We start from the raw sequence: 14923 nt of genomic DNA, 5'->3' as shown, positions 1-14923 counted from the left end.
CACATTTCATTTCCTGGTTAAAAACAGCTGACGGTACTTGTCAGACTCTTTATGAGCACATGATGGAGCCAAAGTACCAAAGTGAGAAATAAATGATGTTTTACTCGAAAACTTTCCAACAAAATCTATCAAAGCTTAAATGTTCATATTTCCGATGAAGGGGGCACGCTGATGATCAGGGGAAAACGTCCTACGTCATCTCTCCACGACACATCAACACACAGCTCTTTGCGAGATGAGTTAATTCAGTGACACTCAACACGATAGTGACAACAAAACTTACCGAACAGACTCAGGCGTATTTTTTTGGTTTCCTTGTGAGAAGCGTGACTGAAACTTTAAACTCAGCACATTTAATTTTTTTGTTTTCAGCAGCTCTGACATGTCAAAAATACTAAGTTGTGAATATCAGTAAATATCAGCCGTGGTTTGTTTTTAATCTCGAACACTTCACTGCATTTAGACTCTGTTATAGGATTCAGGGTGAATGAAGACGGTAAGCTGTCTCCAGTTCATCACTGCTGGATCGTATGTTGACGTTAGCAGCACAGATGTTAACCGTGTTTGACTGTGTTCAGAGCTGGTGGAGTATTTCAGGGCTCAGATGAGGAAGGACCCGGACATGGCCTCTGCTGTGGCCGCTATCCGCACTCTGCTTGAATTCCTCAAGAGAGACAAAGGTGTGCAGGTTTGCTGTCCTGGTTGTGAACAAAGCTGCCATGTTTCAGGTGAACCATAACCCTGTTTGTCAAGCTGTTCCCCCCCGTCCCTCTCAGGAGACAGTGTATGCCTTAATTTTTATTATTTCAACAATTTGATTGCAATTCTCTGTGCGTCAGTCTCTAAACCCTGTCAGGCTGCATACAGCCCCAGGACATGCTGGAGGTCCTGGCCCGAAGGAGCCAACAAGACAACATCATCTTGAAAAGCAGAGATGAAATCTAGTGGCTCTCGAACCAGACCCTCTCTGGCCCCTGGCTGCACCTAGAAATTCTGTCCATAAGAATAATGAACAGAACTGGTGACAAAGGGCAGCCCTGCTGGAGTCCAACATGCACAGGGAACAGGTCTGACTTACTGCCGGCAATGTGAACCAAGCTCCTGCTCCGTTTGTACAGGGACCGTACATCCCTTAGCAGAGGGCCTACGACCCAGTACTCCCGGAGCACCTCCGACAGAATGCCACGAGGGACACGGTCGAATGCTTTCTCCAAGTCCGCAAATTATATGTGGACTGGGCGCAGGGCCGCCTTAACCTAATGTTAGGCCCCAGGGCTGAGAGGTTTTGTAGGCCCTCCATCCCCTCGATTCTCATTTTAAAAAAGCGTAATATCTAGGTAATCTACATCACAAAATGCATTAGTTTCTTTCGAGACATACAACAGTGAATTTTCCCTCTTTGAGCCACAAAACACCATAATATTGCTATTAACATATCACTGAGCCCACTTGAGCAGAAACACAATACACTTTATTTAAGAACCACACACAACAACGTATGGTGATAATAAAACCAAAATGTGTGCAAATATGATTTCAAACGATATTATGAAAAACCTCACCAACCATCACCTGTCTGCACAAACATTGATAATAACTAATAACAGCATAAGCAAAGAACAGCAACAGATCAAAGTGGAAGCCTGTTCTCCGGCCTCAGCGGGCCCTGTGAACCAATCACATGCACCTGCACGGACACACTCCATTCAGCCCCATGGATAGCAACATGGCCTAATGCCAGGTGCCAAAAAGATGAAACTGAGCAACATTTACAGGAGGTTTGCAGTATAATCTAAAAACATAATTTAATTTGCGGAAACATAAACATATTCTGTGCTCAATAAATGTATTTGCATGTTTGCTTGTATGCATTTTAAGGTGCAATAATAACCCCTGCACTCTCACAGACTCTTGCTGGCTGCGCTGCAGACCGCTCACTCTTGCTCTCAGTATCCTTCTGTGCGCTCAACTTCGCCTGCACACTGGCTCAAGCTAGCACTGCGTTAACAACAGCTAATCTGAATTTAGCGTCTGATCTCCAAGTCTCCCACTGGGTTGACTTTGTGGCACATTTATATGGCTGTGCCAACTTGAGCGAGTATTCGCCATCATTACTGCACTCTGACCTCTGCTGCAGTGGCGCAGTTACGCGCGTCTCCAAGTGACACCTCCATCCCAATACAAGTCCAGCAGGCTCGAGCCGCTCCTGTTGCGGATGAACGCAGGCTCAAAGGAGTAATCACAAACGCCGAGGAGTCCGTGAAAGGAGAAATACGAGAACCGTGTGTAGGGAAAACTCTGGCCGAGTACAGGGTCGTGGTATGCGGTGTCCAGGTGGAAGGGCAGTCAGAGTCGGAGCGCATCCTTGTTGTGTGTGGAGAAGTCATGGAGAGCAAGCGTGGACATATGAAACAGGCTCCACTAACGCCTCTCTATTAATTAAAAAGGATAGAACATGTTTGCATGGGGTGTGATCCATCATGTTAGCATCTTTACTTTGACAGGACTCCGGTCCCATTTTCGCCCAAGAAGCGCGCACTTTTGCATCAGTATTGTTTCCCCTGCGGCCCGGGTCACTGTTACATGGGTCTCCCCCTGACTGCTTTGCAGCCTGGTCCTCTTTCTGGGGCTCGTGTGCTCCCCCCTCCTCCTCCTCTCCACTGCTGCGGGCGGTCCCCTGCTCCTCTCCAGCTACATCCACCTGCGCGGCCTGCGCCTCCTCCGCTCCCTCTGGTGTGTGAGATAGCGAGCTTTCCCTGGTGCTGGGTCCATCTTAAGCAGCAGGTGGTTTAAAAAAGCGTTGGGATGCTCTTCAGTAATTCTTTTTCGCCCAACTCTTTCTTAATACGTTTTTTTCTTTTCTGGGCACCACTCTCAAACGTCCTCCCCGACATTTTCCACTAAATGTCACTCAATCATAGAGGGACACACCCCAAAACTAACTATAGACATTCTGATAGGTCAGCCCACGGGCCATAGGCTATGGGGCCACGTGGGTAACTCCTAATTTGGATCAATCAGCAGCCACGTAACGTGAGATTAGAGTGATTGACAGAAAACCTGACAAGTTACAAAACAATATGATCTTTTCAGCTCATTGTGAACCTGAACTTGGGAGGCCCCTGAACGTGTGAGGCCCCTGGGCTTCAGCCCAGGTAAGCCCGTGCATTAAAGCGGCCTTGACTGGGCGGGCAAACTCCCATGAACCCTCGAGCACCCTGCGGATGGTATAGAGCTGTTCCAGTGTTCCACAGCCAGGACGAAAAACCCCATTGTTCCTCCGGAATCCTGGGTTCGACTATCAGCCGAATTCTCCTCTCGAGTACCCTGGAATACACCTTCCCAGGGAGGCTGAGGAGTGTGATCCCCTGATAGTTGGAACACACCCTCCAGTCCCCCTTTTTGAATAGGGGGACCACCACCCCGGTCTGCCAGTCCAGAGGCACTGTCCCTGACTGCAACGCGATGCTGCAGAGACGTGTTAACCAAGACAGCCCCACAACATCCAGAGATTTGAGGTACTCAGGGCGGATCTCATCCACTCCCGGTGCCTTGCCACTGAGGAGCTTCCGGACTACCTCAGTAACTTCAGCTTGAGTGATGAATGAGTCAACCTCTGAGTCCCCAGCCTCTGCTTCCTCTGTGGAAGGCGTGTCAGTGGGATTGAGGAGATCCTCGAAGTATTCCTTCCACCGCCTGACAATGTCCCCAGTCGAGGGCAACAGCTCCCCACCTCCACTGTAAACAGCGTTGGTGGAGGACTGGTTCCCCCTCCTGAGGTGCTGGATGGTTTGCCAGAATTTCTTCGAGACCGGTAGTCCTCCTCCATGGCCTCCCCGAACTTTTCCCAGACCCGGGTTTTAGCTTCCGCAACCGCCCGTGCTGCCGCATGCTTGGCCTGCCGGTACCTGTCAGCTGCCTCAACCAGGCTCGAAAGGACTCCTTCTTCAGCTTGACAGCATCCCTTACTTCCGGAGTCCACCACCGGGTTTGGGGATTGCCGCCACGACAGGCACCCTCACAATGCGCTTGGGTCTGCAAGGTCTGTCCAGCTTCCTTCCCTGCCAGCGGATCCAACTCACCATCAGGTGGTGATCAGCTGACAGATCAGCCCCTCTCTTCATCCATGTGTCCAATACATACGGCCGGAGGTCAGATGACACAACTATAAAGTCGATCATTGACCTCCGTCCTAGGGCATCCTGTGTGCAGTGAAGAAATGCCACCACAATCAGCTCTCAGCAACAATGATGGAAACACAACAAGTCTGAATTGAATGATTTACAGTTTATTTTCATGTTTGTATGATTAAAAACCAAACAAACATTGAATTAAACATTATGATTATATTTGCTGCCAACTTTCTACAAGAGGTATAAAAAAAATCACGTGAACTTTAACTTTCCATTAATCAGAATTGCTTGAAAAGTTTGATACAAATTTAACTAATTTAAACACATCTTAAAGCTTTCTTAGCTGTTTTGTTCTACACATCTTTGATTAAGGTGTAATAGTAAAAGCAGGTTGTGGATCTGGTACAAAGACTGAGAAAATTAGATAAAATGAACATTTCAAACAAAATCTCAAGAAATAAATGATTTTTTACATTTTTACATCAGTAAATTCTGTTAAACGACTCTTGTTCAAAGATTTCATGAACAGATTCACTTCATCCACACAATCAGTTTGTTGGAGCAGAATCTCAGCTATGTACAAGCAAATAATGAAACATCTCCTTATTGATTATGATCATGTGAACTGAAGTCATCATGAGCAGCGAGAGCCTCCGTGGCTGAACAGACACAGGAAGGAGCGCCGCCTGAAGAAAGTCCAACATTTACAGAACAACAAGAAGACGTCAAAGTACCGCCCACAATGTTTGATTGACAGGTGATCTGTGTGCAGTGAAGAAATGCCACAACAATCAGCTCTCAGCAACAATGATGGAAACACAACAAGTCTGAAGAAATGAAACACACAATTTAACCCACTGACCCTGAAATGACTTCAGTCTATTTGAGTTTACAAAACTCAGCAGACTCTCCAAACCGGTTAATCTGAAGTCCAGCATAGAGAGGCTGAGTGAATGTGGTCTGGACTCTGTGGAGGAGAGTCATGGTGTCAGAGACGCTGTAGAAGGACAGAATACCTGCACTGTGATCCAGGTACACTCCAACTCTGGAGGACCGAGGACCTGAGATAGGAGTTCTGACTTCGTTGTAATAAAAGTAATAACTGTCTTTGTAACAATATAACGCCCAAGATTTTTTACTGTATCCAAATACAAATTCAAATGAGTTTCCTGCTCTAATGATATCATTGTATGCGACTGCTACTCCAACTCCTCCCTCTCCTCTCCACTCCACCTCCCAGTAACAACGTCCAGTCAGACTCTCTCTACTCAGGACCTGATGCCACCCAGTGAATCTGTGTGGGTGATCAGGATAAGCCTGATCATCTTCCACTAATGTTGCTTTTCTGTTCCCCTCAGATAATAACAGATATGTGTGTGCTGTGTTTGGATCCAGTGTGAGTTCACATGAATATCTTAAGAAATCAGCTCTGGTCTTGGGCTCTGGTTGTGACAGTAAAACGTCCACTTCAGTCACTGTCAGTGAGATGTTTGTCCATGTCTCTCTCAGGACGTCCTGTAGTTTGTCTCTGACCTCTGACACAGCGGCTGTCACATCCTCAAAGTACTTGAGAGGACGGATCATGATGCTGGATGAGTGTGTAGACTCACTGAGTGCTGACAGTGAGGGGTAGTTGTGTAGAAACTGGTTGTGATCCTCTGTGTGTGAGAGCTTCTTCAGCTCAGCGTCTTTCCTCTTCAGCTCAGTGATCTCCTGCTCCAGCTTCTCCTGCAGCTCTTTGACTCGACTCACTTCAGTTTCCTGCTGGGATCTGACCTGCTGCTTCACATCAGAGCGTCTTTTCTCCATGAGACGGATCAGCTGGGTGAAGATCTTCTCACTGTGCTCCACTGTTTTATCAGCAGAGCCATTGATGGCCTCCACCTCCTGTTGAAGCAGCTTCACATCTTTCTCTCTGTCCTGGATTCTCTGCTGGATGTTGTGTCGACTCCCCTCCAGCTCTCTCTGCCTCTCAGTCCTCTCTGCTGCAGCTGACACTGTGTCGTGGCCTTTATGTTCGTCCACAGAGCAGAGATAACAGATACACTGCTGATCAGTACGGCAGAACATCTTCATCACCTCATCATGACGAGAGCAGATGTTCTCCTGGAGCTTCTCTGACGGCTCCACCAGCTTGTGTTCCTTAAATGTAGGTGATTCATAATGAGGCTGCAGGTGTTTCTCACAGTAAGAGGCCACACACTGCAGACAGGACTTGAGGGCTTTCAGTTTCCTCCCAGTGCAGAAATCACAGGCCACATCTTCAGGTCCAGCATAGCAGTGATCAGCAGGAGCAGCTTGGAGTCCAGTCTTCTTCAGTTCCTCCACTAAAACTGCTAACATGGTGTTTTTCAGCAGCTGAGGCCTCGGTGTGAAGCTCTTCCTGCACTGAGGGCAGCTGTAGATCCTCTTCTCATCCTCTGTGTCCCAGTGGTCTTTAATACAGTTCTTGCAGTAGCTGTGTCCACAGGGAGTAGTCACCGGATCTTTTAGTAGATCCAAACAGATCGGACAAGAGAAAGTCTCTCGGTCCAGCTGAGCTGCTTTCTGCTCCATTTCACCTATCAGTGACAACGACTGTCTGAGCTTCACTTACTGATGACTGAAGTTAATTTGAGGAAACAAGATAAGATATCAGAGAGAAGAGGGAGCGGTCATCGACCTTTGACTCATTCCAGGATGAGGAGCAGCTCTGTGAATCTGAACTTTGTTTCCTCTTTTACAACGAAGCCTCAGTTAAAACCTGCTCCACATTTGAAAATAAAGTTATCAGTTGTAAAATGTTTCTTGGCTCCTCAGACTTTGCTGATGTTTCTCTAAGTCTTCCTCTTATTCTGTTCACGTTTCATTTCCTGGTTACAAACAGCTGACAGTACCTGTCAAGACTATTTATGAGCACATGATGGAGCCAAAGTACCAAAATGTTCAGCCGTGGTTTGTTTACTTGAAAACTTTCCAACAAAATCTATCAAAGTTTAAATGTTCGTATTTCCGATAGCCCGTGAAGGCAGCACGCCGTTGATCAGTAGGAAAACGTACTACGTCATCTCTCTGCGACACATCAACACGCAGCTCTTTGCGAGATGAGCTAATTCAGTGCAACTCGACAAAATAGTGGCAACAAAACTTCCCGAACAGACTCAGGCGTATTTTTTTGGCTTTCTCGTGAGAAGCGTGACTGAAACTTTAAACTCAGCACATTTAATTTTTACTTTTGTGTTTCATTCGATTTGAATTGAGGAGTCAGCAGCTCTGACATGTGTCAAAATACTGAGCAGTGAATATCAGTAAATATCAGCCGTGGTTTGTTTTTAATCTCGAACACTTTACAGCGTTTAGACTCTGTTGTAGGATTCAGGATGAATGAAGAAGGTAAGCTGTCTCCAGGTCATCACTGCTGGCTCGTATTTTGATGTTAGCAGCACAGATGTTAACCGTGTCTGACTGTGTTCAGAGCTGGTGGAGTATTTCAGGGCTCAGATGAGGAAGGACCCGGACATGGCCTCTGCTGTGGCCGCTATCCGCACTCTGCTTGAATTCCTCAAGAGAGACAAAGGTGTGTAGGTTTGATGCGCTGGTTGTGAACAAAGCTGCCATGTTTCAGATGAACCATAACCCTGTTTTGACAAGATGTGCCTCCCCCCCTCAGGAGAGACCATCCTGGGCCTGAGGGAGAGCCTGAAATGGGCCACAGACTGCCTGACAGGAGAGGACTCCTCTGTGGCCGTGTCCTCTGGAGGAGAGCTCTTCCTGCGCTTCATCAGCCTCACATCGCTGGAGCACCAGGTGAGAGACAACACCTGCACCCAGACCAGCTGATAGTCCATATCACATCAAAACAGCACTTCATATTTAACACTCAGACCCAAGACCGGTTTCAAGTCCTCTTTTTGAGGGTCTCATCTCGCACTCAACCCCCTTTTTAATTGGTCTTGACCCGATCTTGTCTTGTCTCGGACAAAGAGGACTCTGGATTTTATTTCAAGGCCATAACTGCAGGCATATCACTATATTGTATAACAGTTTGATACCTTCAGTCAAGAGTGTAGGTTTGATTTTGACATTGATGGGGACATAGCCAGTCACCCCCCACCACGCGCCGCCAGGGGAGAAAAACTGTACACATTGTGAAGCAGTGTAATGACACTAATGACAGACGAGGAGGTTGTGTAATAATGATGTCCGAACTTTACTTCAGTCATAGTGTATCACATTATATTATAGTGCAACCACTGCATTAAACTTTGCATTAAAGATTAACAACAGCTGTCTAAAGCTGGACCTGTTTCCTTAGAAATAACCACATTATATAATTAACACTCTCTATGACTGCATGTGAAAATATGCAGGCAGGCAACATCACATTTATAAAGTTAATAATTACACATTTTATATTTTGTATAAAAACAAATTTACATTTGAATTACATTACAGTGTTAAAGCCCATGTTGAGGCCTCACCTGTAACTCCACCTGGCCTCTCCCTGATGCAGCACCGTAATGAAATAACACATGATGCCAGCCTGACATTAACTTTGTACGATGCATTACCTGCTGTACAAAAGCAGTCAAACATATGCAGTAAAACATTTAGTATAGCACCATGTCAAATTTACCTGTAGCCCTGAATCTTCCCTATATGAGCTTCAACCTGTCCGGCGTTCCTCTGTCACCTGATAAATAAAATACTGATGCTGTGAGCAGTGACACAGCACGACTCAAATCTCGAATTATATCAGTAGTATTCACTAGGCCTACTTTTAATATTACAACTTGCTAACACTTAAAATTAAATGAACCACCGTGTCCTTATTCAAGTCCACCTGCTGCTGTGACCCTGCCACTCCACCTGTCTGATAAAGAGAACGGCCGTGTTGCTTCTTCTATCACCTGACAAAATAACAAATCAATCACCATTAAGAGTGAAAAAACGGCTGGAGACAATGTTTTGCATTCATTAGCGGTAGCCTTTGAGGGGGGACTATTTTCCTCAGGTGACTTACACTTTGTGAAATAGCTTCTAATGTCCTCCACCTTTTGTTCTGCCCGACATCCTCGGACATGTGTTACATGAGAGCAGTGTCGACCTCCTCTCGTCAATTCTGGCAAAACCTGCAAGTGAAACAACTTGGACAGCCTACAGGGAGCTGAGCCAATCAGAAAACACACCTGTCTCAAAGACGTATTTGGGAGGCGGTTGCAAAGTGGGAAAGGATTTAACCGTTTGTGTGCCGCATGAGGCGCATTTTTTTTCCCTTCAACCTTAAAATTGGTGTGAACATTTCAGCCATCATTTGAGATTGGTATGGACACGTCCATACTGTCCATACGCGATTCTACGCCTATGCCTTCTGTACTGAATGACAGTTTCTATGACACGCGACAAGAGTCACCTTGAAAAACCTGATGCAGGCACAGAAAGTGTTTTGTGTCGGTTGGATGGTAAACAAGAAAAAAGGAATGTTGAATGAAAATGGCTCAGCTCATTTCAGCTCCTAAGGATTTGAGTACATTTCCCACTCATGTGATCCCTCTTTACAATTTATTTGATTATTTTATTAAGACGTATCTAAGGGTTCACTTACACATGTTAACATATATTAAAATATAACCGATATGCAACTCCAATGCCGATGTCAGGAAATAGAGAAGTACAATATCGATATATCGGGTGATTTACACACATTTCTTTTAAACGGCCCCTCAAATGTGGTTATCAGACATTTGTTACAAAGATATGTAGCAGAGGCAGGACAAATGAATGTTTAACAATGAACTTTATTATCTAATACGACATCCGTACATTTCAGTGAACTTAACTGTAAATTTAAGAACTATAAATCACCACAAGCTTCTTTTTCTTCATCGTGTTCTGCGCCACAAAGGTCTCGATGCACTCTGGTCTTGATCATGACTTGGTCTCAGTTTAGGTGGTCTGGCCTACAACACTTGTCACTTCCCACATTGATACCTGCTTCACATGCAGGCATTAGTTTTAATGAAAAAGCTGGCGTGTATGTTTTAGGTTTATCTTAAGACAACGCTCACATGATTGAACGAACACAGCAGCTTTTCTCTCAGGTGGTAGTTCCTCCTGTTCATGCCGGTCTTAAAGAGATCCCTCCAGATGTGATCCCACTGTGACAATCAGCAGTCTTGAGTTTGTCTTTTTACTAGACACCAGCTGATAATCAGATTTTGGAGCCGAAGCCAACACCGATATTTGGAAGTGAAAAATTCTGAAATCCATTTACTGTTCTTGTGTATGATTTTGTGTTTCTTGTACTTGTAATTCATGAAATTATTAATTTAAATACTCAACCAGAGGTCCTTCTACTGCAACTGTTAGCTTGATGTAACTGATGCTGCACCAGTAATCTGTATGTGATGGGCAGTGATGCAAAGTAACTAAGTACATTTACTCAAGTACTGTATTTACATACAATTTTGAGGTACTTGTACTTACGATGCAATTTTCTGCTACTTCATACTTCTACTCCACTTCTAATTTATCTGCAGTCAAATTAAATAAAGAACAACAACAAAGAAAAACAGATTCAATAAACAGAAAAAATAATCATTCATATCCAGTTTATTGTGTCATCTTAGTGTGTAATCTACAAAAAACAACTGTACAAGACAATTTTACACGTTCACCCGAAATACTTCATGCACATTTTAGGAATATAATCAGCAGCAGAAGAAGAGAAACGTAACTTAAACTCTAAATAACTCTAGATACTGTAGATACTGATGGACATCACTTTATTTCTCACTTCTATTTTCAGAAATCAACTCAGATACAATCAATTACAGTCATCTTAACATAAATGTTAATCAATAATCTCATAACACAACAAGTCTGAAGAAATAAAACACACAATTTAACCCACTGACCCTGAAATGACTTCTGTCTATTTGAGTTTACAAAACTCAGCAGAGTCTCCAGACAAGCAGAACAGAAGTCCAGCATAGAGAGGCTGAGTGAATGTGGTCTGGACTCTGTGGAGGAGAGTCATGGTGTCAGAGACGCTGTAGAAGGACAGAATACCTGCACTGTGATCCAGGTACACTCCAATTCTGGAGGACCGAGGACCTGAGACGGGAGTTTGGACTTTGTTGTAATCAAAGTTATATTCGTTTGTGGAACAAAATAACCTCCAAGATTTGTCATTGAATCCAAATAAACTTTCATCTGAGCTCCCTGCTCTGCTGATATTCTTGTATGCGACTGCTACACCAACTCCATCTCCTCTCTTCTCCACCTCCCAGTAACAACGTCCAGTCAGACTCCTTCTACTCAGGACCTGTCCCCACCCAGTGAATCTTTCTGGGTGACTAGAATAAGACTGTTTTTGTCTCATTCTTGTTGCTTTTTTGTTCCCCTCAGATAATAACAGCTCTGTGTATGCTGTGTTTGAATCCAGTGTGATTTCATATGAATATCTTAAGAAGTCAGCTCTGGTCTTGTTCGCTCGTTGAGACAGTAAAACATCCACTTCAGTCACTGTCAGTGAGATGTTTGTCCATGTCTCTCTCAGGACGTCCTGTAGTTTGTCTCTGAGCTCTGACACAGCTGCTGTCACATCCTCAAAGTACTTGAGAGGACGGATCTTGATGCTGGATGAGTGTGTAGACTCACTGAGTGCTGACAGTGAGGGGTAGTTGTGTAGAAACTGGCTGTGATCCTCTGTGTGTGAGAGCTTCTTCAGCTCAGCGTCTTTCCTCTTCAGCTCAGTGATCTCCTGCTCCAGCTTCTCCTGAAGCTCTTTGACTCGACTCACTTCAGTTTCCTGCTGGGATCTGACCTGCTGCTTCACATCAGAGCGTCTTTCCTCCATGAGACGGATCAACTGGGTGAAGATCTTCTCATTCTGCTCCACTGCTTTATCAGCAGAGCCATTGATGGCCTCCACCTCCTGTTGAAGCACCTTCACATCTTCCTCTCTGTTCTGGATTCTCTGCTGGATGTTGTGTCGACTCCCCTCCAGCTCTCTCTGCCTCTCAGTCCTCTCTGCTGCAGCTGACACTGTGTCGTGGCCTTTATGTTCCTCCACAGAGCAGAGATAACAGATACACTGCTGATCAGTACGACAGAACATCTTCATCACCTCATCGTGACGAGAGCAGATGTTCTCCTGGAGCTTCTCTGACGGCTCCACCAGCTTGTGTTTCTTTAATGGAGCCACATCATAATGAGGCTGCAGGTGTTTCTCACAGTAAGAGGCCACACACTGCAGACAGGACTTAACTGCTCTCAGTTTCCTCCCAGTGCAGACATCACAGGCCACATCTTCAGGTCCAGCATAGCAGTGATCAGCAGGAGCAGCTTGGAGTCCAGTCTTCTTCAGCTCCTCCACTAAAGCTGCTAACAGTGGTGTTTTTCAGCAGTTCAGGCCTCGGTATGAAGCTCTTCCTGCACTGAGGGCAGCTGTAGATCCTCTTCTCATCCTCTGTGTCCCAGTGATCATTAATACAGTTCTTGCAGTAGCTGTGTCCACAGGGAGTAGTCACCGGATCCTTCAGTAGATCCAAACAGATCGGACAAGAAATTATTTCTTGGTCCAGCTGAACTGCTTTCTGCGCCATTTCACCTCTCAGTACAACGACTGTCTGAGCTTCACTTCCTGATAACTGAAACTTGTCTGAGCTCTGATCTGAACAGGGTGTGTTGGTGCAGTGAATGATACCTGTCAGCTCAGTGAAAACCAACCACAATCTGTAGATCTGAAGGGGAGGGAACAAGGAAATATGCTGACAGAGTGGAGCTGCTGTGTGAGAGGAGGAAGAAGAGGGAGGGCTGATCGAGCTGTGGCTCAGTCCAGGACGAGGAGCAGCTCTGTGAATCTGAACTTTGTTTCCTCTTTTACATCGAAGCCTCAGTTAAAACCTGCTCCACATTTGAAAACATCAAAGTTTTTAATTGTGAAATATTTCTTGGCTTCTCAGGCTTTGCTGATGTTTCTCTAACTCTTCCTCTGATTCTGTTCACCTTTCATTTCCTGGTTAAAAACAGCAGACAGTACTTGTCAGACTATTTATGAGCACATGATGGAGCCAAAGTACCATTCTGGAGTTGAGTTGCAGACCAGTGAGACTTTATTCTAAGATACTGGTGGAGGAAATATTCAGATACTGTACTTAGGTACAAATGCAACTATATAGAAATGGGCATGTTGTGGCAGCATGTCTGTACCAGCCTTTTTACTTCTGAGTATACAGGTCGTCTTACATCCATGCAGATGTTTGTACTACTTTATTCAATATACCAAAGAAGACAATTTTTATTTAACAGTTAACATGTATTTCCTCACATTGGTTTCTCCCAGTTGAGTTAAAAAAAAAAAGTCAAAGATGGTTTCACTTTTGCTTTAATGGACAGTCATAGGAGCACTCTGTAGTTTTGGTGAAGAAATGTTAACAAGAAGAGAAAGATCTTCTATTTTCTGAATAAACAAACTGACCTTAAAGGATAACACAATTTATACTGTTTTACTATGTTGCGGACCCTGCCACCTTTCTAGTGTTATAATGCGTCCTGGGACCTTGTTTTTCCACTGAGAACAGCTTGTTTATTCACTGGTGGGAAAATACAGTGTTGGGACCCATAGATGAAGGCATGCACTGTGGATTTCAAAGTGGACTCTGAACTGAACTCAGTTTCCCAGAATTCTCCGGTCTTCACACCTAGGTGCCATTTCAGCTTTTAGCTACTATTGGTCAGGGTGACAGACCCCCCACTGACCAAATAGTCAAAACTCCAGATCCTCCCTTTGTTCTCTCTCTTCTCCACCTCTCTCTACGTGGGGCTGCCTGCTCCCAAGTTCTATTCTCCTTGACACCTCTGGGCCTAACAGCTGCTGAAAGCTGCCAGATGCATTTCCAGCAGGCCCAAAGAACTTCTCCTAATAGAATCAGCACAAGGTCCTGATGGTATTTCAGCTGAGTTAGCACCAGCAGCTGCAGCACAAAATTTCCAGCTAACTACACAATCCAAGGAACACCAAGCACCAAGCTGCTATCCTTGCAAAGGAAAGAAGTGAGAAGTTTCCTCCACCTGCTGTCTTTCATCAGACCTTGGACAGCAAGAACAGCACTGTTCAACATGGGATTGCAACCTTCTCTTGCTTGGCTTAGTAGCCCAGGAACCACCAGCACCTGGTAACGTTGTACTGTGCCTATATAGCACACAGCATAGCATAGCATGACTAGGCACAGGACTTTAAACTCTGGTTGAAGTAATGCAAATGTGTTCAATATATGTATGTGTTCACAGTTTTGGTGTGATTGTGATGTTAGGTCAGGTCATTGGTAGTTTGTTTTTCTACATGCCTAATTTCACGCTAGTTGAATTATGCTTCACACAGACTCAGGGTTTTTGTGTGCAACTAGCCATCTTCTATAACATGGCACCACATAACACATACACACAAACACCTGTATATAGTGCATATTAGTTAGATTGTGTGTTTTTCTCTTTCTGATAAGTCCAATACTTTTAAACCTTCATGCTGTTTATTTAATATTGCCAAACTGACAGTTTAGTATCTTTTTCTGAGACTGATTTGGTGAAATGGCTATATTTTCCCTTCGTGAAGGGTGGTGCCCCGAGGTGATACAACATGAATTGGGTCTTATTAGTTATCATAATTAATAATCATCCCTGATAGTCGTTAAATCCTTATTTATAACCAAATTTAACCCAAAACTCCCTATTAATGTTGCATGAAGTACCAGTTATGTTGCCCTGTGCGAGGCAGTGCAAAAACAATATATTTATGAGTTTCTATT

General features: G+C 44.6%; 2 protein-coding genes and 1 pseudogene across 2 annotated transcripts in view; 1 reads left to right on the top strand and 2 right to left on the bottom strand.

The window, feature by feature from the left end:
* Positions 1-4887: 4887 nt before the first annotated feature.
* On the bottom strand, positions 4888-7054 carry LOC115592613 (tripartite motif-containing protein 16-like). Its single transcript, XM_030435582.1, has one exon. It carries the CDS (start codon positions 6687-6689, stop codon positions 5013-5015), a length of 1677 nt encoding a protein of 558 aa, XP_030291442.1. The 5' UTR covers positions 6690-7054; the 3' UTR covers positions 4888-5012.
* A 132-nt stretch (positions 7055-7186) lies between these two features.
* eif2b1 (eukaryotic translation initiation factor 2B, subunit 1 alpha) overlaps positions 7187-14923 on the top strand; it is a 30502-nt gene continuing 22765 nt past the window's right edge. The window contains exons 1-3 of the mRNA XM_030435586.1: positions 7187-7505; positions 7588-7689; positions 7783-7919. Coding sequence (XP_030291446.1) covers positions 7493-7505; positions 7588-7689; positions 7783-7919 — 252 coding nt within the window. The 5' untranslated portion in view covers positions 7187-7492. The remainder of the gene's footprint in view (positions 7506-7587; positions 7690-7782; positions 7920-14923) is intronic.
* On the bottom strand, positions 10707-12728 carry LOC115592617 (tripartite motif-containing protein 16-like; annotated as a pseudogene).

This window comes from Sparus aurata, chromosome 12 (genome assembly GCF_900880675.1).
Source record: "Sparus aurata chromosome 12, fSpaAur1.1, whole genome shotgun sequence".
NCBI lineage: Eukaryota > Metazoa > Chordata > Actinopteri > Spariformes > Sparidae > Sparus > Sparus aurata.
Note: the sequence above shows the minus strand (reverse complement) of the source record. Positions and strands in the feature narration are given on the sequence as shown.